The sequence below is a fragment of the Hippocampus bargibanti genome, linkage group LG06 (genome assembly GCF_051943395.1).
Source record: "Hippocampus bargibanti isolate YZ-2025 linkage group LG06, ASM5194339v1, whole genome shotgun sequence".
In the NCBI taxonomy this organism is placed as follows: domain Eukaryota; kingdom Metazoa; phylum Chordata; class Actinopteri; order Syngnathiformes; family Syngnathidae; genus Hippocampus; species Hippocampus bargibanti.
In genome coordinates, this window is record NC_142739.1 from 21,846,576 (window position 1) to 21,868,443 (window position 21,868).

General features: G+C 40.8%; 2 protein-coding genes across 2 annotated transcripts; one reads left to right on the top strand and one right to left on the bottom strand.

Annotated features, from left to right (window-relative positions):
- Positions 1 to 80: 80 nt before the first annotated feature.
- On the bottom strand, positions 81 to 13,825 carry osgin2 (oxidative stress induced growth inhibitor family member 2). Its single transcript, XM_088998572.1, has 6 exons — positions 13,577 to 13,825; positions 9,786 to 9,878; positions 9,543 to 9,679; positions 7,898 to 8,089; positions 7,713 to 7,804; positions 81 to 6,669 (listed from the first exon to the last, which is right to left on the bottom strand). The coding sequence occupies exons 2-6, from the start codon at positions 9,850 to 9,852 to the stop codon at positions 5,487 to 5,489; spliced, it is 1,671 nt and encodes a 556-aa protein (XP_088854698.1). The 5' UTR covers positions 9,853 to 9,878; positions 13,577 to 13,825; the 3' UTR covers positions 81 to 5,486.
- A 701-nt stretch (positions 13,826 to 14,526) lies between these two features.
- On the top strand, positions 14,527 to 21,649 carry gtpbp10 (GTP-binding protein 10 (putative)). Its single transcript, XM_088998952.1, has 10 exons — positions 14,527 to 14,683; positions 15,292 to 15,485; positions 15,582 to 15,673; positions 15,823 to 15,967; positions 16,048 to 16,121; positions 18,245 to 18,297; positions 18,583 to 18,690; positions 19,542 to 19,619; positions 19,882 to 20,005; positions 21,307 to 21,649. Exons 1-10 carry the CDS (start codon positions 14,651 to 14,653, stop codon positions 21,504 to 21,506), a joined length of 1,101 nt encoding a protein of 366 aa, XP_088855078.1. The 5' UTR covers positions 14,527 to 14,650; the 3' UTR covers positions 21,507 to 21,649.
- The last annotated feature ends 219 nt before the right edge of the window (positions 21,650 to 21,868 follow it).

Here is a 21,868-nt window from a genome sequence, read left to right on the forward strand (position 1 = left end):
CGTCATCTGTACAAAAGTGAAGGTTTCGGACGTTTCGCCTCCTATCCAAGAGGCTTCGTCCGCGAACTAAAGTCTGACTGGTCGTAAAAGAAAATTTCTAATCAAGTTTACTGCAGTAAATGGGGCCGATACGACCAGTCAGACTTTAGTTCGCTGACGAAGCCTCTTGGATAGGAGGCGAAACGTCCGAAACCTTCACTTTTGTACAGATGACGGCTGAAGAAACCTTCTCATCGATGTATCTGCCATTCAAAACATTTCAAAGACAGCATGACAAGTTTACATACCAAGATCACATTTTCCTTTTTTGTTAATCCATTAATCATTTCAAAAATTGCGCCAAATCTGAGTCATTTGAGTTACCTTGTCTTGAAGAAATTTAGACAAAACGGTTGTGCGCGACTTAAAGGACAACCGACGCCTCCGGACAAGCTGTGTCCATAATTTGTAAAATCGCTTCAAATGACCTCTACTAAGTATATTTTACAAAGATGTTTTACATTTTAAGACTCGCGCTGAATATTCCGAAAGTCTTGTTTTTGAGTTGGTGACCAGTCCTCACGTCACGTCACTGAAGGAACACCCCTGACCGAGAAAGGACATACCTTGCATCACCTCAATGCATTTTGCGGTACTTTGTTTGGTCTGAAAACTTCGTGTTGATCCGTGTTGATGGCGAAATTAGAAGGAAAACACATCAATAACGCGATGGTGTTGCCACTATTTCCTTCATCCTGCCAAAACGCATACATGTATAGAAGTCCAAGATGGCGCCCGAGTAGGCAGCCTCAGCAAGTGCTCTCATGAGCCTTGCTTTTTTTTTGGTTGTTTTTGTCTTGTTTTGTGTTTTCTTTTGTCACTTTGTGTTGTTGTGCGTCGTGTGGAACGGATACGGATTGTTTTTCAGCATTTTTGACCACGACATTCATCAAGGTGGAGACTGTGCTGAGCGGTTGTGCCTTTGTGGTATAGCATGAATATGCCAGTACTGTTTTTGAATGGGAGGAATGTCGGAGCCATTTGACTGCCATCGCTGGACACCACAGGGGCCATTGTGCTTTTTGCGCCTGTAATGGGCAGCATCTTCACAGCCGCGCTTTGTTCAGTGGAAAGGTCAGTGCTGTTGGACAGTCTGCGGCTGGATGGATGCATGGCTTGAGGAACCCGCGATAAGAAGAAAGGAGCGTCAGCGCAGAGCGCCGATGCGTATGTCGAGCTGTTGCGTATTGGAATTGAAGCAGATTTATGTGGAACAGGAGATGTGAGACAATCTCTTTTCGTCAATGGATGCTACAGCTGCGTGTTTGCTTTCAACATTTAGCTTGTAGTCGACGTGCACATTCCACCATGATGTCCCTGATCCACTGGTGGAAAGACGCTTTGATCCTCTCCTCTTTCATCCAGAACTGCTTCATGTCATCACAAAGAGGGTACAGCAAGTCCTGAAGAATGAATGTCTCTCTGTGTCTTTGTTTTGTCATATTGTCTCTTTGCTGTCATATTATTTGTTATTTAGTTTTTTTTTTGTTCTTTTGACTTCAAGACGGCGCCGCGAGAGTGGCTGCCTTTCCAGCAGCTCATTTTTTTCTATTTTTTTTTTCTACTTTCATTCCTTTCATCACTTTGCTGCTGTGAAATGTAAATTTCTCCACTGTGAGACGAATAAAGGCATATCCAATCCAATCCAATCCAATAAAGCCAAAGACAATTAAAACCCAAACGATTTTTACATTCAGCAATCACAATTAGAAGTGTGTCCATGTTTTCATCTCATATGAGCATGATTAAAGGTTTTTAGGCTAACTTTTTCATACCGCTCTTATATCTGATGTCACAAGGTAGACATACCGTTAATTTTCTGGCCAGTGCGTGCGTGCGCACGCTTGTGCAAGTGCAGGCACATCAAAACAATATTTGAAAGTCTGTCAAAAACCACCCTGCAGGAATTCATGAATGAACAGCAGACTCTTAAGCAAGCATATAACTACAGTATTGTAGCTTTTCAATGTATAACCCCAAACACGGCTGACATATTAAAGGGGGCTCAAAGAGACCCGTCATAATAAATCAACCATTAGCTGTGTGCGCACGTGTCCGCACGCAAAACTGGAAGCTGACATGAACTGTGTTTTTCAATGAGGTAACAGGTGCAAAATGAATCGCAGACAAGAGCTGTCAGAGAAGTAGCGGAAGAGTAGCACAACGTCTGAAAGGTTTCCTGAGATGATGATGATAATAATAATAATAATAATAATAATAATAATAATAATACATTTAATTTCTAAGCTCCTTTCAAAATTCTCAAGGACACAGTCGTCACAGGATTTTTTTTTGCGTGCGGGTGAGCAGCGGCAGCCATTCACGCTAGCGTTGTGAGATTAAATTTACAAACAAATGTACGTGGACCTGCCACAGTGTTGTTAAATTTGCAAATACATTTTTACCTGCGGGTTTCTTGAAAAACTTTGACAGGAGAAAAATTAACATTCTAAATGTCTCTCTCTACATATAAATATATATTTATTTAAAGCTAGATGGATGGATGGATAGTGATCTAGATAGCGGGATGGATAGCGAGCTAGATAGCGGGATGGATAGCGAGCAAGATAGCGGGATGAATAGCGAGCTAGATAGCGGGATAGTTAGTGAGCAAGATAGCGGGATGAATAGCGAGCTAGATAGCGGGGTGGATAGCGAGCTAGATAGCGGGGTGGATAGCGAGCTAGATAGCGTGATGGATAGCGAGCTCGATGGATAGCGAGCTTGATGGATGGATAGCAAGCTAGCTAGTGAGCTAGCTAGATAGATAGACAGATACTTTGATGAGGAATACAATTGTACTTTTACTTTCATAATGTCACAATGTTCCAAGTGTTCACTGGCATATACTGTATTCGACATGAGAGCTGGCGAGCTAGCTAGATAGCCAGCTCGTGAGCTAGCTAGCTAGCTAGATGTTGTTACTTTTATACTTTTATGAGCAATACAATTGTGCTTTTACTTACATAATGTCGCAATGTTCCAAATGTTCACCAGCATATATTTGACATGAACTCCTTGAAATCACATCATTCTTGTCGTTGATCATTTTTTTCTTTTCTCTGGAAAATAGGACCACATTCTCACGAGATGATGACTTTATTCATGTGATATTATGTTGATCAAAATTTTGAATACGTTTTGACCGAAGTTTGTCATTGTACACAAATGGTTTAAACCCCCGGTATTGTGCCATGTCACGAAATGTTAAATGGCTAGTCACAGTACTTCAAAGATATTCAAAACATAATATACATAAAGTACATTCTGTATGAAATGATTTGCCCAAAACCTCATTTGAACACCCAACTTAAAAAAATCTGATAAAATGATAAAATAAAACTTATGAGAAACCATTTGCAAAACAGTTTAGTTCAGAGACATTACACTGTTAGGCAGCGCCCATATTTAACATTTGGACACTGCCCTGTACAAAAACAATTAATAGCTTATGTTCATTAGCTGGATTCAAATACATGTAGAGGAGAAAAAAAATTATGGGGGAAAAAAAAAAACTCTTTCAAGTTTTGAGATTCCAAAAAGGGATGGGAGATATTGCAAATGTCAACACACGGTAGCTTAGATTTTTAGAAAATCAAAAGTTTTGGTGTTTAGAAATGTACTGCTGATTTTTTTTTTTTCACTGTTCTAAAAATAAAATGACATGGTCCCGTCTTTCCGATTTTAAAGAACAACTGACACCATTTTTTTGTTTCCTAACTGACATCAGAAAAATGTTTTATAGCATCTAAAATACCCAAAACACGCAGACTGATATTTTTCGTCAAAAGCAAAACACCAATAAAAATGACTTAAAGTGTCCCAAAACGACTTCAAAATGACTTCGGAGATGGTGTGTTTCAGAAGGTCCCGCCCCCTTGTTCGTGACGTCACACCTTGCCTTGCTCTAGAACAGATGTCGGCAACCCGCGGCTCCGGAGCCGCATGTGGCTCTTTCACCCCCCTGCTGCGGCTCCCTGCGGCTTTAGAAAATAAATAATGAGTATTTAATTTAATGTATATTATTTTAGTTTGTTCGTTTTTAAAATGTAATTTGAAGATTATGGTGATTATAAATAATACAAAATAAAACGTATTCAATTTTTTTGTCGCTCATAATATACGTCACAACCATCGACAGTGGACGTATATCCGGTCACAACCGCCAAATTGCGCACGATTTCTTGAATTTTTCGACCCCCAGGTAGGCCAACTATGGATAAATCTAAGAAAAGAAAAATGTCTGAAGAAAACAGAACGTTTAATGATACGTGGGCAGATTCGTTCGCCTTCATTGCTAACGAGACGGGTTTACCGGTATGTTTAATATGTAATGAGAAGTTAGCAAACAACAAAAAGTCAAATGTCGCAAGACATTTCCAGAACAAACACACAGCCTTTGCTCAAAAATATCCGGATGGAGATGAGAGAAAAAGAGCCATTTCGGAACTGATGCGGAAGGCTGATCAGAGCAAAAATCATTTTATGAAGTGGATGAAATCTACAAATTCAGCTACATATGCTAGTTTTGTGGCCGCTCAGGAAATAGTCAGGCACGGGAAGCCGTCAAATAGACATTGAGTATTATATTTGAAAGTAATCTTCAACCCAACGTCTTTTTTCGGAGTTTAAAATGTTTTTGTTGCGTGCAGAAATGTAATTTCGCTTCTCTGTAACAGTTCATTGATTCATAAATGCAACACACTATAGTTTGTTTATTCATATATAAAGGTAAAAAACGATGATGAAAAGATGCAGTGTTGTCTTCATTTTAAATGTCAAAAAGATTTTATGGCTCCCAATGTTTTCTTTTCTGTGGGAAATGGGTCCAAATGGCTCTTTGAGTCGTAAAGGTTGCCGACCTCTGCTCTAGAATCAAAACAATGGCTTCAGATTCGGAGAAGATGCTTTCTTGTTACTCATCTAGTTATGAATATGATTCAAATAGTTCTGAAGAGGAAAGCATAAATGTTTGCAATCGATTAAAAAAGTCTTTCCGTATCAATTCGAGCCGTCAGGACTCCAATGTGGCGCCCAAGCTCCGTTGGAAATGTGCTGATTTGTCTGCTGGGAATTTGTGTCAACTATTATCAAATGGTAGTCTTGGTGCAACACACGATTCACCTTTGCGTTATTTATGTGTTTTACTTCTAATTTCGCCATCAACATGGACCAACATGAAGTTTTCAGACCAAACAAAGTACCTAAAATGCATTGTGTGTCGCTTTCTTGGTCAGGGGCGTTCCTGACGTGACGTCACGTCAGGAATTGTCACCAAAAACAATATTGATTGAATTACTGAATATTTAGCGCGAGTCTTAAAACGTAAACTATAGCTATATGTGGTGGAATCTTTGTAAAATACGCTCACTAGAAGTCATTTGAAGTGATTTTACAAATTATGGACACAACTTTAAACCAAGCATTTTTGTTTTCATCCCGTCCTTTCAAATGAAGTTCTTCCCTCCGTTACCAATGAGCTTCCCCTTTTTCTTGAGTCTTCTTAGGAGGCAGGCGGCTATGGCTAAAGCGCCACCCTTCAAAAAGCGAACAAAGTTATCTCCCACCAACGGGCCCATGGCAAACAGCCCAGGCTGATTGCGACACTCAAAGGTGTACGGGTTAACGTCAATGGGGTTTTGCTTGCAGGAAATCGGCTTTGTGGGGTCTTGAGCCAGATACTGGCCATGGTCTTTGAGGAAAAACAAATTAGGGTCAGTCCCGATCAGTACCAGGGCCATGGAGATCTTGAATGCCTTCAGGGCATTGTTTCCCTGCAGTAAGCACTTCATATCAGACTGTAAGGAAACCACGCAGTGTCCCGGGAAACTTGTGTAATCGGAAAAATGGCTGACTCTCACGTTAGCCGTCACGCTAGTAGCCGCTAACCGTGGCTTGGGGCACATCTTGGCGCAAACAGAAGAAGCAATGCTCATTGAGTGACCCCTGCTTGAAGGAGATGCCGGAGCTGCGTTTGTGTAGGTCTGAGAGCACATCATGTGGTAGACTTTGTGATACTCTGGGTACAAGGTCTTTGGCAACTGTTTAAAGATGAGATCGGAGTCATCGACGTTCTTTCGAAAGACATGGAGCACGCTGACGTTGCTGCTACAAGCGCACAGAACCGCGTCTGCGGCGCTTAAGCCGGCCCCGACTATTAAGATTGGATCTGAGGTTCCATCCAGCTTATGGAGGCTAATAGCTAACCCAAGATCAGAAACGCTATGGTACACAAAGGGTAGATCTTCTCCCTCCACGTTTAATCGAACCAGTGAATCGGATGCGCCAGTGGCCAGGACCACGTTCTCCGCAAACAAAGAGAAGGGAACATGAGTTTTGTTCTGCAGCTGTTGGTAGCCCCTGACTTCCCAGAGAGGCCGCAGTCCTCCCTCGCTGATGCTTTCTACTCCATTACCCTCAAAGCTCTCATCCCTGCAATCATCCACTCTTTCGTCTCCGAGACGTGTGTGTCCATTTTTCCGATATTCCGTTTCATGGCCCCGGTAGAGTTTTTGGACTGAGGTGACGTAGGTGTTATCAATAAAATTATTTTGAAGGCCTTTTAGCTTCACATAGTCACGATAATAGGATGAGATCTCTTCTGGCGTGGCTCTGTCATTGGTGACATCCCTGAGAAGAAAAAAAATATCAATGAACCAAAGCGGCAGAAAAACTAAACGATGAATGTACAGTGATACCTCGGTTTACGAACCCTTTGGCTTACGAACTTTTCGGTTTACGAACGTTAAATTTATGATAATTTTATCTTGGCATACAAACTATTTTTCGGGATACACACGGAGCTGCCCCAATAAGTGATGTGCCGTTCGCGAACGAGCCCGTTCTTCTAACAACAAAATGGCAGCCAACTGCTTTTATTCCTCTATTCCCCGCCCCCAGTCTTTGGTTAAAGCCACGTGATTGGTCAAGAAGGCAGAAGTGAGGGGGGGGGGGTGGAATTTACAAACAGAGAGTGAAGCCGTTCTTCAAAAAGAAAATGGCTGCCGACTTTTTTTGTCCTCTATTCCCCGCCCCCAGTCATCGGTGAAAGCCACGTGATTGGTCAAGAGCGCAGCAGTGAGGGGAGGTGGTTTAAACATTAAAGAGGCAGGCAGATGACAGTGAGAGAGATTCAAGTTTGATAGTTCAAAATCAGAGTGTAGACTGCAAGGTTAAAATATCCCATCAATTAGGCTCCACAAATAACCCGCACAACACACTTGATTGAAAAAGCTATCAACCCAGCTAAACAGAACACAATTGATGAGGAACTAGATAAACTTATCACAGAGAAAGCACCTACAAGGGATCATGATGGTGAAAGAAGAAGGTTACGTTCCTCATCAAGTGTTTAATGCTGAGGAAACCGGCCACTCCATTGCATCAAGTCAACGATCATCACAAAGGTAAATAAAACCACTTTATAATACAGTACAGTTTATTTCTTTAATTATAATACCATAGCACATTTATTATACATAAAATAAGGTATATTTTGTGTAGTTTTAAGGCTTAGAAAATTACAAAGTAGACAATTGTTTTCTGGGGAACTGGGAACGGATTATTCTCATTTTAATGGTTTCCTATGGGAAATTATTTTTTGGGATACACACTTTTCGCCTTACACACTGTCTGGGACCCGATTAAGTTCGTAAGCCAAGGTCCCACTGTACCTTCGTTTTACGGCCATCAGATCCCGATAGTTGACTCCGGGAAGCTCCATCCAGATGCCGAGACTTAGTGTCAGCATGGAGCCTTCCATTCCCTGAAGAGAAAAAAAAAACGATGACTCATCAAAAAACAAGAAAAAAAGCCCAAAGTGAAGTTTTGAAGTCAACAAAAGATTGCTAGAACTCACATGCCAGGCTCCCCCAGGTGTTGATCTTCCTAATACGAGATGTGGGATGTGTTGTTGTTTCTCCCTCCTCCACTGAAGCACCGGAGGGTATTCATAGCCGTAGTCGGCGTTTGGGTGCAGCAGTGTGTCAAATAGCACAGCCACGGGGTTCTTTGATCGTCCCTCAAGACCTTCACTCAAGTATTTCAGATCCTGGAAACAAAAAGTGGATGAATTTGATGGGAATAGGTTGTGAGCATACATTTTCTGATTCACCGTGGATTATTTCAAGTCTGCTTTCACTCGATCCTGAGATCATTCCACATTCCAACATGACGTCCGTGATCCACTGCTGAGAAGCATGCTTTGTTCCTATCCTCTTTCATCTAGAACTGCTTCATGTCACAAAGAGGGCACAGAAAGTGCTGAAGAATGAATGACTCTCTGTGTCTTTGTGTTGTCATATTATTTATTCTTTTGTTTTGTTTTTTTTTACTTTAAGATGGCGCCGCGAGAGTGGCTGCCTTTCCAGGAGCTCCTGTATTTTCTTTTTCTACTTCTTTCTTTCCCTTCCTCTTCCTTTCATAACTTTGCTGCTGTGAAATGTACATTTCTCAACTGCGAGACGAATAGAGGCACATCCAATCCTATCATATACAGCACAGGTGTCAAAGTCAAGGCCCGGGGGTCAAATCTGGCCCTCCACATCATTTTATTCGGCCCACAAAAGCAAAGCAAACTTGTGAAATTCCACTAAACACTTTAGCTAACGAACTTTTCACCTTACGAACATTAAATTCGCGAGAACATAATCTTGGCATACAAAGTAGTTTTCGGGAAACACGTGGAGCGCCAAAATGGCTGGCGGACTACTTTTCGGCAGAAGGACGCCAAACCACACGGCCGAACAGCGCCACTGTGGCTGCCGGACTACTGTTCCACACACCCTTTCTTTGAGTGCATATGTGGTTTGTTATCAAGTGGATACTTTTGTTTTTTTTGGGACTGAAAAAGACCCCACCACAGGCTAGTGTTCACCCGAAGAGGACACAAAACAAAATTACGGTCGAGCAGAAGAAGGAGATTATTGCGAAACACGAACGAGGTGTGCGTTTGTGTGATTTAGCGTCCCAGTACCAGTATGCTTAGTCGACCATTGCTATGTGTGGCTAAGGGTGTTTCTGTGTTGTCTCAGCAACGGTCTCAGTAAAAAGAAGAGGTTGAAAAACTTCTGTTGATTTGGATTGACGAAAAGCAGCTAGCGGGGGACAGTGTGAGTGAGGGTATTATTGCCGAGAAAGCACGGCAACTTCACTCGAATATCATCAAGAGGCAACTTCACCGACCATCACAAAGGTAACTAAAACGACTTTATCTAACAGTACAGTTTATTTCTTTTTTTATTGCAATAGCACATTTAGTATACATAAAAAAGTAAACATATTATTAATATTTTGTGTAGTTTTAAGGCTTATTTTGGAGTAAATTATGTTTTATGCGGACCTGGAAACGGATTATTCTCATTTTTAATGGTTTCCTATGGGAAATTAATGTTTGGAAGACACACTTTTCGCCTTACACACACCTTCTGAGAACCAATTAAGTTTGTAAACTGAGGTATCGCTGTATATATATATATTTTTTTTTACCCGTTCTCCATTTATACCTGTTCGGTGACAGCAAGATGTTGGGTCTCCTGCAGTTTTCTGTAGAGTATCGGATTTGGGTGGACCGTTGTTGGGTCAAAGTAAGGCTTGTTGCCACTTAGCAGATACGACAAACAAATACCTGATGGTCCGTTGCCTGAATGGAGAAAGAGGAACAATACACAGAACAATCTCAAGAACTCATATGATGACGGTGTCTGGTGAGCGTTTGGTGAGGTGTGTGGCAAATACATTAACGGTACCTATGATGATGACAGGAAAAATGGGTGGGTGTTCTTGTGGGTGTGTGGTTGCTTCCAGAAGAGGCATGGCGGGAGCCTGAGCCACAGCTGGCACTGTGAAGGAACACAAAAGTTGTGAATGTTTCCAATATGCTATTCAATTCAGAGCCTTGTTGGTGTTTGTTGTATTTTTATTCATTTATTTTATGAGTCGCACAGTTTGAAATTGTCCAAAAACTGTCATTGTTTATGCACTGCAATATTGTCGTTGTCATCCCATGATCTAATCCCCTTTACATGGAAGCACCCTGTCACAAGATAAAATGCCAACCCTTTTCTCTTCCTGACGTTGTGCCCACACCCCCTAGCCCACCCTATCAAACACCGCCTAAAGCCAGTATTCCATCTCTTTAACCCTGGTGATGCTTCCCAAATAAAAGGTAGTTGTAATCACATTTATATAGGCTGGGCCCTGTTGTGAAACATTACTATTGTGTGTCGTGCATGTTTATGTGTTACATGATGATGCCGTTGTGTGCCCACTGGGAAGCAAATCCCCTCTGATCAGTCCTCCGGGCTCTAATCTGAGTGAGTTTCTTTGTATCTTTACCATTTCTAATGCACGGGTGTCAAAGTCAAGGCCCGGGGGCCAAATCTGGCCCACCACATCATTCTATTCGGCCCGCAATAGCAAATCAAACTTGTGAAAATCCATGATGCTTGCTCAATGATGCTTGCACCAAAATTTCAAATTGTCGTCTGTAAACTACAATAACAGTCGTTGTTCATTGTGTTGAGTTCATACTATCTCCTTATCATCTAATTTACAACAAATTATTTTCTTACAGACAGTGCTGTTTTAGGTGTTCAATTACCTGACATGTTTCTGTGTGTAAATTAGTAATTATTCTCGACTTCAGATTTGAAAACCGGTTATTCATTAATTTGTTGTGCGTTCTGTATGTAATGCTGTATGTGGAAGGGATAAAACATTGTAATGGTTTCCACAAATTCATAACCTCGAGAGGAAACCGTAACTACACTGTGGCCCGCGGCAAAAAATGACTGTGCTCTAATGGATACGTGTCAAAGTTAATGCCCAAGGGCCAAATCGGGTCTGCCACATCACTTTATTCGGACCGCGAAAGCAAATCAAACTTGTGAAATTCTATGATGCTTGCTAAAGTCTGAACCAAAATTTCAAATAGTCGTATGTAAAACACAATTAATAAGACATTATTTTTGACTTGAAAACTAGTTATTCATCAATGTGTTGTTGTCACGTTCTGTTTGGCGACCAACGGGTGTCGCTGTCGGCCCCGCCTGCAGCTGCACAGGTGTTGGTCGTGTCAATCAGTGGCAGACTGTCACGTTCTGATTGGCGACCAATGGGTAGTGCTGTCGGCCCCACCCTCAGTTGCACAGGTGTTGGTCGTCTTCATCAGTGGCAGTTAAAAGGACTCCCGGCACAACCATTCGATGACGGGTCATTGTATTGTACTGAATGTGTTTGCTTCACCTGTCAGGTTTGTTTCATCTTGTCAGATTTTTACTCACGGTTTTCTTTGATACTTTCTGCTTTTCTGTTCGGATGACTTTGATGTTTTAAATTTTGTTCCTGATGGCTTTATTTTAATATAATTTCTCAAATACTACCTGCTGCTCCCTCCTGCCTGCTTATTTGGGATCCTCATCCATCACCACCTTGCAAACCGTGACAGTTGTGTGCTCAATATGTAATATGTGGAGAGGATTAACTCATTCCCTGCCATTAACAAATGTATTCGGGAATTGAAAATATGACGTAGAGCGTCATTTTGCGGTTTCTTGTTTGGGTGCCGATAAAGCCATGGCGTCTGGCAATGTTTTTTTTTTTTTTTTTCCACAAGGGGGCAGCATTTCCCCTTTTCCATGTTAGCGCTTTGTTCCAGCTTCAGCTGTTGTTAAAGCGCGATATAAACCAATATGTACTGTACTCACTTCAAGATCATATAACTCCAGACACATATAATTTAGGAATTAACTCTTTTTTTTCTGATGAAAGGAGAGACTCTAAGGTTTCTCATGCTGCATTGATTTTTTTGTATAGTCCTAAAACTCCATATTCTGTGGGTCCTGGAATTCAAGTGACAATGCCTACAACCCTGGCACATTTTTGCACATGGTCTGGTAGTGAATGAATTATATTCATAACGGACCCCGAGAGGAAACCATAACTACAAAGTGGCCCGCGGTAAAAAATGAGTTTGACACCCTTGCTTTAACACAACGTAAACTCTCATGACGAGTCTCCCTTAAAACATGCCAGTGAGACTTTCATGGACAGCGGTTATTATAACAGACAGTTCATCATGTTATCAGGTTAGAGGGTGCATTAAAGGGTTAAGGGTGGTATGAGTCAGGTTAGAATTCATATGACAAGGATTAGGGTCATTATGACCATGAGGGTTAAGATTAGTCTAACCAGGAGTAGGATTAATTTGACCGGTATACGCACTATTAGTCTGACGAATATGACTAAGGTTAGCGCTCCCACAACAGGCCGTCCTTGCAAACAAAACTGGCTCAGGTAGAATAGCGCTACTAAATTCGCACAAAATTTCCTAAGCACGTTGTACAAGTAGAGTTGACTGGGGTTAAAATTTGATTACCTTAGGGTTTGGTTACTGAGACTAGGCTCGTGTTATGCTGTATATTTTACAATAGTATTGCCATTTAAGGGACATATAGCATATCATGTTTGAAGAGCACTTATTTGTATACACTGCAATAATCCAAACAAAGGTGTGGAAAATCCTACTGGACCCTCCGCACCCTGCCCACCACCTTTTCCAGCGACTGCCCTCAGCCAGGCGCTACCGATCCATGCGCGCCAAATCCAGCAAACATTTAAATAGCTTCTTCCCCCATCCCCATGAACTCTCTGAACAGTAACCCAAATATAACTGTATACTGCCTATTTGCAATTTTTTATGATGATACTAGTGCAGCATATTCTACTGGAGACATATTCCTTGTGTGTACGACATACTTAGCCAATAAAGATGATTCTGATTCTGATATTTAGGTGGTATTTTTGGCACAATTTAGCAACAGCAAACACTAAGGCTACATTGACATTTTTCCGCCATATTTTTTCCATGTTCTGATTATGCAAGCATTCAATAATAAACACCAACACATGTCTAATTAACTGACAAATCGCTCAACCAACGAGCACCCCTAAAGTGTTTTCATTTTAGAACATATTGGCAGCCAATACGTCATGTTCAACAAATAGTCCATAATTGAACCATTGAGGTGGTTCGATCAAAATGCACATTTTGTACTCCTGCTTTTTTAGTTCTCGGTCCATATAGACATTTTAACTCATAGGTACAACAAATAACGTTCCAATAATTGCCCTGACACTAATGGACTGCACTCCAGCATCGGATAGAATGACTCTGGCTATTAGTATACACTACAATGTGTTTTACAAGAAACAACTTCGGAATGTTGAGACTTCAATGGAACATGGTGTTCTTGGGTTATTCATATCTACTCCACCTGCAGAGTGCTTACAGAAATTAGGAAAATGAAAGGAAATCTTTCCAGGCCTCATCTTTGCACATGCTACACATTCAAATACAAACAAGAACGTTACATGACTGATATTTTCCCCTCTCCCATCACCTTGCTTTACACTTAAATGGTATCTCCGTTCAGAAGCGTGTCAAGTGCTTAGCCATGTCTCCATAATTCCACCATTGAGGTCGAACGTCAAAGCAGGGACGATGAAAAGTCCCATTCAATGACGGCGCGTCTCTTACCGCTCTTAGGATGGTGTCTCTTCCTCCACGCTATGTCCTGTGATGACGACCAACGGCAGTTTGTGTGTGCCTTTTAAATACGCTGATGCTTGTGGGAGGATCTATAAGCACACGCCGCTATACACGCACTTCTATCTGATCGTCTGAGAATGAACCCGTTCTTCGGCGTTCGTGTGTGAGACCGTGTCGGGTGGGATTAAAAATAATGATACGCGTCGTTACATGCGCATCTCCTTAGCGCCGGCAAGTGTAGGCGCGTTCACGTACGATTCTTGCATCCAAATCTGCGCACCCGCGTGCTCGCCGATGATCTCCAAGACTCCACGTGGGAGCGGGCACCGAATGCCGGCGCGCCCAAGTCAACACGCCAATTTGTGATTTTCACCATCACAATTTTGTGATATCAACATAAATACATTGCATTAATAAAAATAGCAATCATTGATATATGTGTTCAACTATCTTATTTGAAGACGGCCAGCGAAAATCAGTCGTGATGGTCGAGGTGATTTTTTTCACATGCTTTCGCAGCGTATTTTGTTTTTGTTGTAAAATTCAGTTTTAATACCATTGTAATTCATAAGATGTATACTTAATGTATATTTTACCACGCATCAAATTTGGGGTAGTATTTGAGTTTTAAATAAAACGCATTTATGTAAACTTAATAATTACCACGTCTATTTCCGGACGCGAACGCAGCAGCATAGCTATTGGTGTATCACGCCTCCCATGACGTACTTTAATCACGTGTTTAAGAGCGATGTTCCTTATAACATGTGATCATAAAGTAAATTGGCCTTAAAGTGTTTGGTCAGTGTGTGTGTGTTTGAATTAGAAGTATATGTTTATATATCCGTTATTTTCCAAATCACCTAACTCACTTATTAGTTGAATAGTTTTGAGTTAAATTCCCAAACGCGCCATAGCTCGCTAGTCGGCTAACATGGTCACGTGATCAACCCTCATTCGTTTGCTTCGGCGAAGCGTCGTCCCACTGGGTTGCCCTTCTATTCAGTGCATGTTGTGTAGCCGTTAGCATGTTTGTAGCATGCGGCTAAACGCCCGTTAAAAATGGTGCACCTCTGTAGAATTTGCTTCCGTAAAGTAAGTATTACTCAGCGGACGAGTGCTCTAGTTTTCTAATTATTTGCGATTGCAAATAATTGCAATCGCTTGTTAGTTAGTGACTCGCTACTAAGCTGTCAGCTCCAAAATGTCAAACAATGAATCGATGCTATCTACGTAAACCTTGTATTACTATCCCCTTAGAGCATACGATTGAAACTTTTAAAAGACGACAATGGATAATTATTCATGTTTTCATTTATTTAAAACAGTTTCCACGAGTTTGTGAAATGTATTTCTAAAATGCCCCGCGGATCCACAAATAATAACGTTTACACTCCATTTTTTTCATGAAAATGCATTCACTTCACACGTTTGACATTTTAAAATGTTTGTTGGACGGCATGGTCATATCCACAGTTTTCCCTTAGGCTGCCCACAATAAAAGACCTTAAAAATGTCCAGTTTCACTTCAGAATCAGGATATTTTTTGGGGGGGACAGAAAACCACCCATTGCCTCCATTTGCAAGCAATAGGAACAGAACTATCTCACATCAGGAAATTGTTGTTTTTATTGGTGATAAAATGTTTGTATGTGTGTTTTGTAACATTTCATGACGTTTTTTTTCTCCAAAATCATTTTCAGTATGGAAATTTTGTGGATAACCTTCGACTGTATGTCCGTGGAGGCACTGGAGGAATGGGCTTGCCCCGCATTGGGGGCCACGGAGGAAACGGGGGAGACGTTTGGGTAGTTGCCACAAAGAGCATGACCTTAAAGAAGGTCAAAGAAAAGTATCCTCAAAAACGCTTTGTAGCCAATGTAGGAGCTAATAGCAGGTGGGAGCATATTGTCTGGATGTTCAAATCACATTTTAATGAGAGTGTGTAATTGTTTGATTTGTTACATTTGTCTAATAAGAACTTTGTCAACAGTGTGCATTCTCTAAAAGGACAAAGAGGAAAGGACGCTGAGATTTTGGTTCCTGTGGGTATCACAGTCACCACTGATGATGACAGGAAACTCGGTAGGTCATGTCATTTGCTTGCATTTCCTCTTACGCACATGATGTACACACCTTGTAGACGTCCTTAGCTGTACAAGGATTAAAAATGGAGCAATTTAAGTTTGAAAGCAACACACTGATGCCGATTGTGTTGCTGCTCCCCCCTTAAGGAGACTTGAATGAGGAGGGAAATCGAGTGCTGGTGGCCAAAGGAGGTCACGGAGGCTCTTTATCCTCCTCCTTCCTACCCAGTAAAGGCCAGTCAAGGTTTATCCGGCTGGACCTCAAACTTATCGCTGACATGGGCCTGGTGGGGTGAGTGCACAATGTCAAGAGTCTCTTACAACGTTTCATCGAGTCACAAAGTGGATTCTGAAAACTTTTCACTTCGTCAGGTTTCCGAATGCGGGAAAGTCGTCTCTGCTGACCACCTTGTCTAATGCAACCCCTCAAATAGGCAGCTACCCATGTAAGTGTTGAAGTGATTTGAGTATTTTTTTAAACGGGTAAAAAGTCATAATTAAGTGAAAGGACAACCGACGTCTCCGGACAAGTTGTGTCCATAATTTGTAAAATGGCTTCAAATGACTTCTACTGAGCGTATTTTACAAAGATTCCACCGCATATAGCTTTATTTCATGTTTTAAGACTCACGCTGAATATTCCGGAAGTCTTGTTTTTGAGTTGGTGACGAGTCCGTACGTGACGTCACTGAAGGAACGCCCCTGACCGAAAAAAGGACACATTGTAGCAGTCCTTCCATCACGTCAATGTATTTTGCTGTACATGTTTGATCTGAAAACGTCATGTTGCACCAAAAATAGCCAGAAGAGGGTGACCAAGCTCCATGGAAGGAATTTATCAGCCTGTGGAAACGGTCTGATTAATTCGTCACACGGAGCTTAGTCGCCATTTTCTGCCTCTTTTTTTGGTGATACTTTCCCCCCCCCCCCCCAATGTTGCCTCAAAATGGCACAAAATAAATTATTTAATCGATTGCAAACATGTATGCTTTCCTCTTCAGAACTATATGAATCATATTCATAACTGGATGTGTAACAAGAAAGCATATTCTCCGAATCTGAAGCCATTGTTTTGATTCTCCAGCAATCTTGGCGTGACGTCACGAACTGGGGGCGGGACTTTCTGAAAATGCCCAATTCGCAGCTCAATTTTTTGCAGATTTTGGGCACTTTAAGTCATTTTTATTGGTGTTTTGCATTTGAATAAAAATATCATACTCCGTGTTTTGGGTATTTTAGATGCTATAAAACGTTTTTCTGAGATCAGTTAGAAACAAAAAAGTGACGTCAATTGTCCTTTAAGTTTCAATTCTTCCGACGTTACGCTTACCCAAATACTTCTTGCGTGTTCAGACTGAAATATGGAGGAGAGGTAAAACAGCGTTTAAGAGGTCACAAGATCCACTCTATCAGATATTAAACATAACAGTATTCAGATGAGACCAGGATGCCGTAGTTTCAATTCACTCCATTTCATTCCCCTATCATTAAATCGAATACCTGGGTCACTATAGAGACAATGTAATTATCTTCCTATCAGTGGTTGTTTTTCACTCTGTCCAGGTTTTTTTTTATCAGCGGCCATTTTTCACTTTGTTCAAGGTTTGTCTCGTGCATTTGTTGGGAAAGCACAAAACTCGCCGTTGTTTAGTGAGGGTCAAAAAACCAGTGGACATTTTCAGTCTGCTAATATGAAACGATCTGACTCCAACGAGTTTAAAGCTACAACACCGATGAATGCACAAATTAAAACTTGATTAAATGTGAGTAAATGAATAAAATATACATGTGAATTAAAGCACAATACAGTAAAGTCTCGTTATATCGATATCGGATATATCAATAGTCCCGGTTATATCGATACTATTTCTATGCACGCACGGAGAAAATTACATGCAAACAGGGTCGGATATATCGATAGTCCCGGTTATATCGATATTTTTTCGGATTCCCTTGGGTATCGATATAACGAGACTTTACTGTATCTCAAAATAAATACAATATAAATGTGAATAAAAGCATAATCCTTCAGTGTAAAGACGCTCCCCAATTTACAAACAAGATCCGTTCGTCAGGTAAATTTGTTCGTAAGTTGAATTTGTTCGTAAGTTGCCTCAATGCTATATTTTGTATGGAATGTATGTTAACGGCTTATATAGCTATGTTTACGGTTTATATAAGCATGTTTAAGGCTTGTATAAGTAACCTGTATTGGTTTGTATTGGAAAAAAAATAACAATTTTATAAAATATATGCTCTATAAAGATGTACAACTGGAGAGAACACTACATATGTTAGAGACGCACACACACAGTATGTACACGTTACGTACATAAATAAAATGAAGTTTAACTTCCTTTTGGAAGATGTAGTCGAAGGCTTCAGAAGATGAGCACACATACATGTTCATATGTACCGTTGTTGGTAACTTGAATGTTTGTGAGTAGGTTGCCGTCTGTCTATGCAATGATCTTGAATAAATGTGCGTACTCCATCAAAGTATTTATCAGTGCCAGCAATATTTACAACTATACATTCATAATCTTAACAAGTGCCATTTTTTTCACAGTCACAACATTGAAGCCCCAGATTGGAAAATTATTGTACGAGGACCACAACCAGGTATGAAAAATTCCTCATCATTCCTTAACTCATTCACTGCCATTCCCGAATTTATTCGGGAATTTGACGTGGTACGCCATTCCCAAATGTGTTTAGATTTTCTTGCGGGGGGCTGGCGATAAAGCGCTGGTCAGATTTTTGGCAGCGATTTTTCCCTTCCCTTGCCTTTTTCTACAGTTTCCCCCATTTCAAGCTCAGATAACTCCAGATCCATATAACTTTGGAATTAACTCTTTTTTTTTGGTCATGTATTAATTGCTTGTCTGTCGTTCCTTGCCGGTCCAGATCTCTCTTGCCGACCTCCCGGGATTGATCGAAGGCGCTCACATGAACAAAGGGATGGGACACCAGTTCCTCAAGCATGTGGAGCGAACCAAGCAGCTGTTGTTTGTGGTCTGTGAAATGTGAATATCTCATAAACAGTTGATGGGTGATAAAGATTCAATAATTTTTTTTGTCTGTTTTTTTGTTTGGATTTGGGAAAACATGCAAATTCTCAGATTTTTTTTTTACGAGCACTGATTTTGTGATCATATACACTATAGGTGTCAAAGTCAAGGCGCGTGTGTCTGCCGCTGCTCACCCACAGAAAAACTTATCCCCATCACTGTAAAGTGACCTTGAGGGTTTTGAAACGCTTATAAATGAAATTTATTATTATTATTATTATTATTATTATTATTATTATTATTATTATTACTGTGGTTATAATGGTATTTATTATTATGATTACTACCCGGCTGGCTATCTAGCTAGCTACATAGCTGGCTATCTATTTGCTATCTACAGTATTAGCTGTCTGGCTGGCTCGCTAGCTATCTAGCTGGCTATCTATTAGTTATACGGCTACCTAGCTAGCTGTCTATCTATGAGCTTTCTATTTGTTACTTCCGGGTTGAGTGAACGATGGCGCGTGTGTCTGCCGCTGCTCACCCACAGAAAAACTTATCCTGTGACTGTAAAGTGACCTTGAGAGCTTTGAAAGGCTCTTAAAATGTCATGTATTATTATTATTTATTATTATTATTATTATTTGGCCACATCATTTTATTCGGCCCGCAAAAATAAATTGAGCATTTTAAGTGTCATCATGCTTGCTGAAGTCCGAACCAAAATTTGAAATTGTCCCATGAAAACCACAATAGCAGTCATTTTTTTAACTTCAAATTTGAAAACTAGTTATTCATCAATTTGTTATGTTTTCACGTTCAGTTTAGTTTGAAAAGGTGATCTTTTTTTCCCAGGTGGACGTTTGCGGCTTCCAGCTCGGAAATCAAACGCCGTTCAGATCCGCTTTTGAGGCCGTGCAGTTGCTCACCAAGGTCATACTCATCACCTTCAAATCCCTTCTTAAAACACACCTATTTAAATCGCCTTCTCTATAGTTTTATCTCGTTCTTAATTTTATCTGTGGTTTTATTTATGTCTCTGTTTTGTGATTGTAAAGTGTCCTTGAGAGCTTTGAAAAGCACTTATCAATCAAATGTATTATTATTATTATTATTATTATTATTATTATTATTATTATTATCAGTCTTTTTCCTCAAATTAAATCCTGACTCGTGTTTCCTGTTTGCGCTCCAGGAGTTGGAGCTTTACAAGGAGGAGCTTGTAAGCAAACCAGCCCTACTGGTGGTCAACAAGATGGACTTGCCCGACGCCGACTACAAACTAGAACAGCTGAAAGAGCAACTCCTCAACTCCGAAGGTAAACGTAGAGTGATACCTCGGTTTGTGAACCCCTTGGCTGACGAACTTTTCGGTTTACGAACATTAAATTTATGAAAATTTGACCTTGGCATACGAACTATTTTTCGGGATACACACCAGGCTGCCACAATGAGTGATGAAGAAAATGGCAGCCGGGTTGTTTTGGTCCTCTGTTCCCCGCCCCCAGTCGTCGGTTAAAGCCACGTGATTGGTCAAGAACGCAGCAGTGAGGGGCAGGGTTTAAACATGAAAGAGACGGGCAGACAACAGAGTGAGAAAATGGATATAAAACAGTGACATTTGGACTTGTTTCAACTGTGATAGTTCAAAGGCAGAGTGTAGGCTGCAAGGTTAAAATATCCCATCAATCTGGCCCCACAAAGAACCCGCACAAGCCATCTGTACACTTGATGCAAAAAGCTATCAACCCAGCTAAACAGAACACAATTGATGAGGAAGTAGGTAAAATTATCGCAGAGAAAGCACCTATAAGGGATCATTCCTCAAGATGGTGAAAGAAAAAATCATTGGCACCGCCCTACCCACTCTCGAGGACTTGCACACTGCAAGAATCCAAACTAGGGCGCGGAAAATCCTACTGGACCCTCCGCACCCTGCCCACCACCTTTTCCAGCTACTCCCCTCAGGCAGGCGCTACCGATCCATGCGCACCAAATCCAGCAGACATTTAAACAGCTTCTTCCCCCAAGCCATTAACTCTTTGAACTCTTTCAACAGTAGCCAAAATGGAACTGTATAGTGCCACTTAGCAGTTTTTTTTTTTTTTTAACAACGATACTAGTGCAGCGTGTTCTACCGGAAACAAATTCCTTGTGTGTTCTACATACTTGGCAATAAAGATGATTCTGATTCTGATTCTGATTCTGAAGAAGGCTACGTTCCTCATCAAGTGTTTCATGCTGAGGAAACCGGCCACTCCATTCCATCAAGCCATCAACGACCATCACAAAGGTAAATAAAACGACTTTATTGTAAAGTACAGTTTATTTCTTTAATTATAATACCATATCACATTTATTATACCAAAAAATAAGGTATATTTTGTCCAGTTTTAAGGCTTAGAAAATTAGAAAGTAGAAAATTATGTTTAATGGGGAACTGGGAACGGATTATTCTCATTTTAATGGTTTCCTATGGGAAATTATTTTTGCGGATACACACTTTTCGCCTTACACACTCTGTCTGGGAACCAATTAAGTTCGTAAGCCAAGATATCACGGTATAAGGCTACGATTAACTTTAGTGGAACAGATGTAAGAAACTGTCTGTGTGATGCAGAGTTCTGCCATACGTTACCCAATGACATGACGCCGAAAAGTCATTTGGCGTTCAGGCACGTGATTCCTACCTCCGCCACCACCGGGCTTGGCATCGACCGCCTGAAAGCTTTCATCCGAGAGTCGTTGGAGGAAGAGGCCTCCGAGGCCACTGAGGAGTTCCGGCTACAAAGACTGGAACTCCTTCGGCAGCTGTCATGAACATGAACAGCGACGCTTGGGAGATATTTGATATTTGTGTATTGTTGTCAACTATTTCTCTGATATATTATCTTGATTCTTCTTTCCCTGTATGGATTTCACTCAGTTACCCCGATATATCTATTAAATCAATTTTATAAAGATTTTCCTTTCACAAGACCTTAAAAAATAGTCATCACACATCACATAATAGAAAATATAAACTGCTGTATTTTCCGGTGTATAAAGGCGCACTGGAGTATAAGGTGCACCCCCAATGAATGGTGTATTTTCAAACTTTTTCATATATAAGGTGCATCCTGAATGAAGAAAAAAAGTTTTCCAAATATATATAAATAGATCAAAGTTTTCCTAACACAGAC

Excerpts from the sequence above, each read along its gene's own strand:
- osgin2 (XM_088998572.1), bottom strand. The coding sequence starts at position 9,852 with ATGCCTCTTCTGGAAGCAACCACACACCCACAAGAACACCCACCCATT. Across the intron at positions 9,680-9,785 it reads TTTTCCTGTCATCATCATAG|GCAACGGACCATCAGGTATT; the intron begins GTACCGTTAATG and ends TTCTCCATTCAG. Across the intron at positions 6,670-7,712 it reads CTGATGGCCGTAAAACGAAG|GGATGTCACCAATGACAGAG; the intron begins GTACAGTGGGAC and ends TTTTCTTCTCAG.
- gtpbp10 (XM_088998952.1), top strand. The coding sequence starts at position 14,651 with ATGGTGCACCTCTGTAGAATTTGCTTCCGTAAA. Across the intron at positions 14,684-15,291 it reads GTAGAATTTGCTTCCGTAAA|TATGGAAATTTTGTGGATAA; the intron begins GTAAGTATTACT and ends AATCATTTTCAG. Across the intron at positions 15,486-15,581 it reads AATGTAGGAGCTAATAGCAG|TGTGCATTCTCTAAAAGGAC; the intron begins GTGGGAGCATAT and ends CTTTGTCAACAG.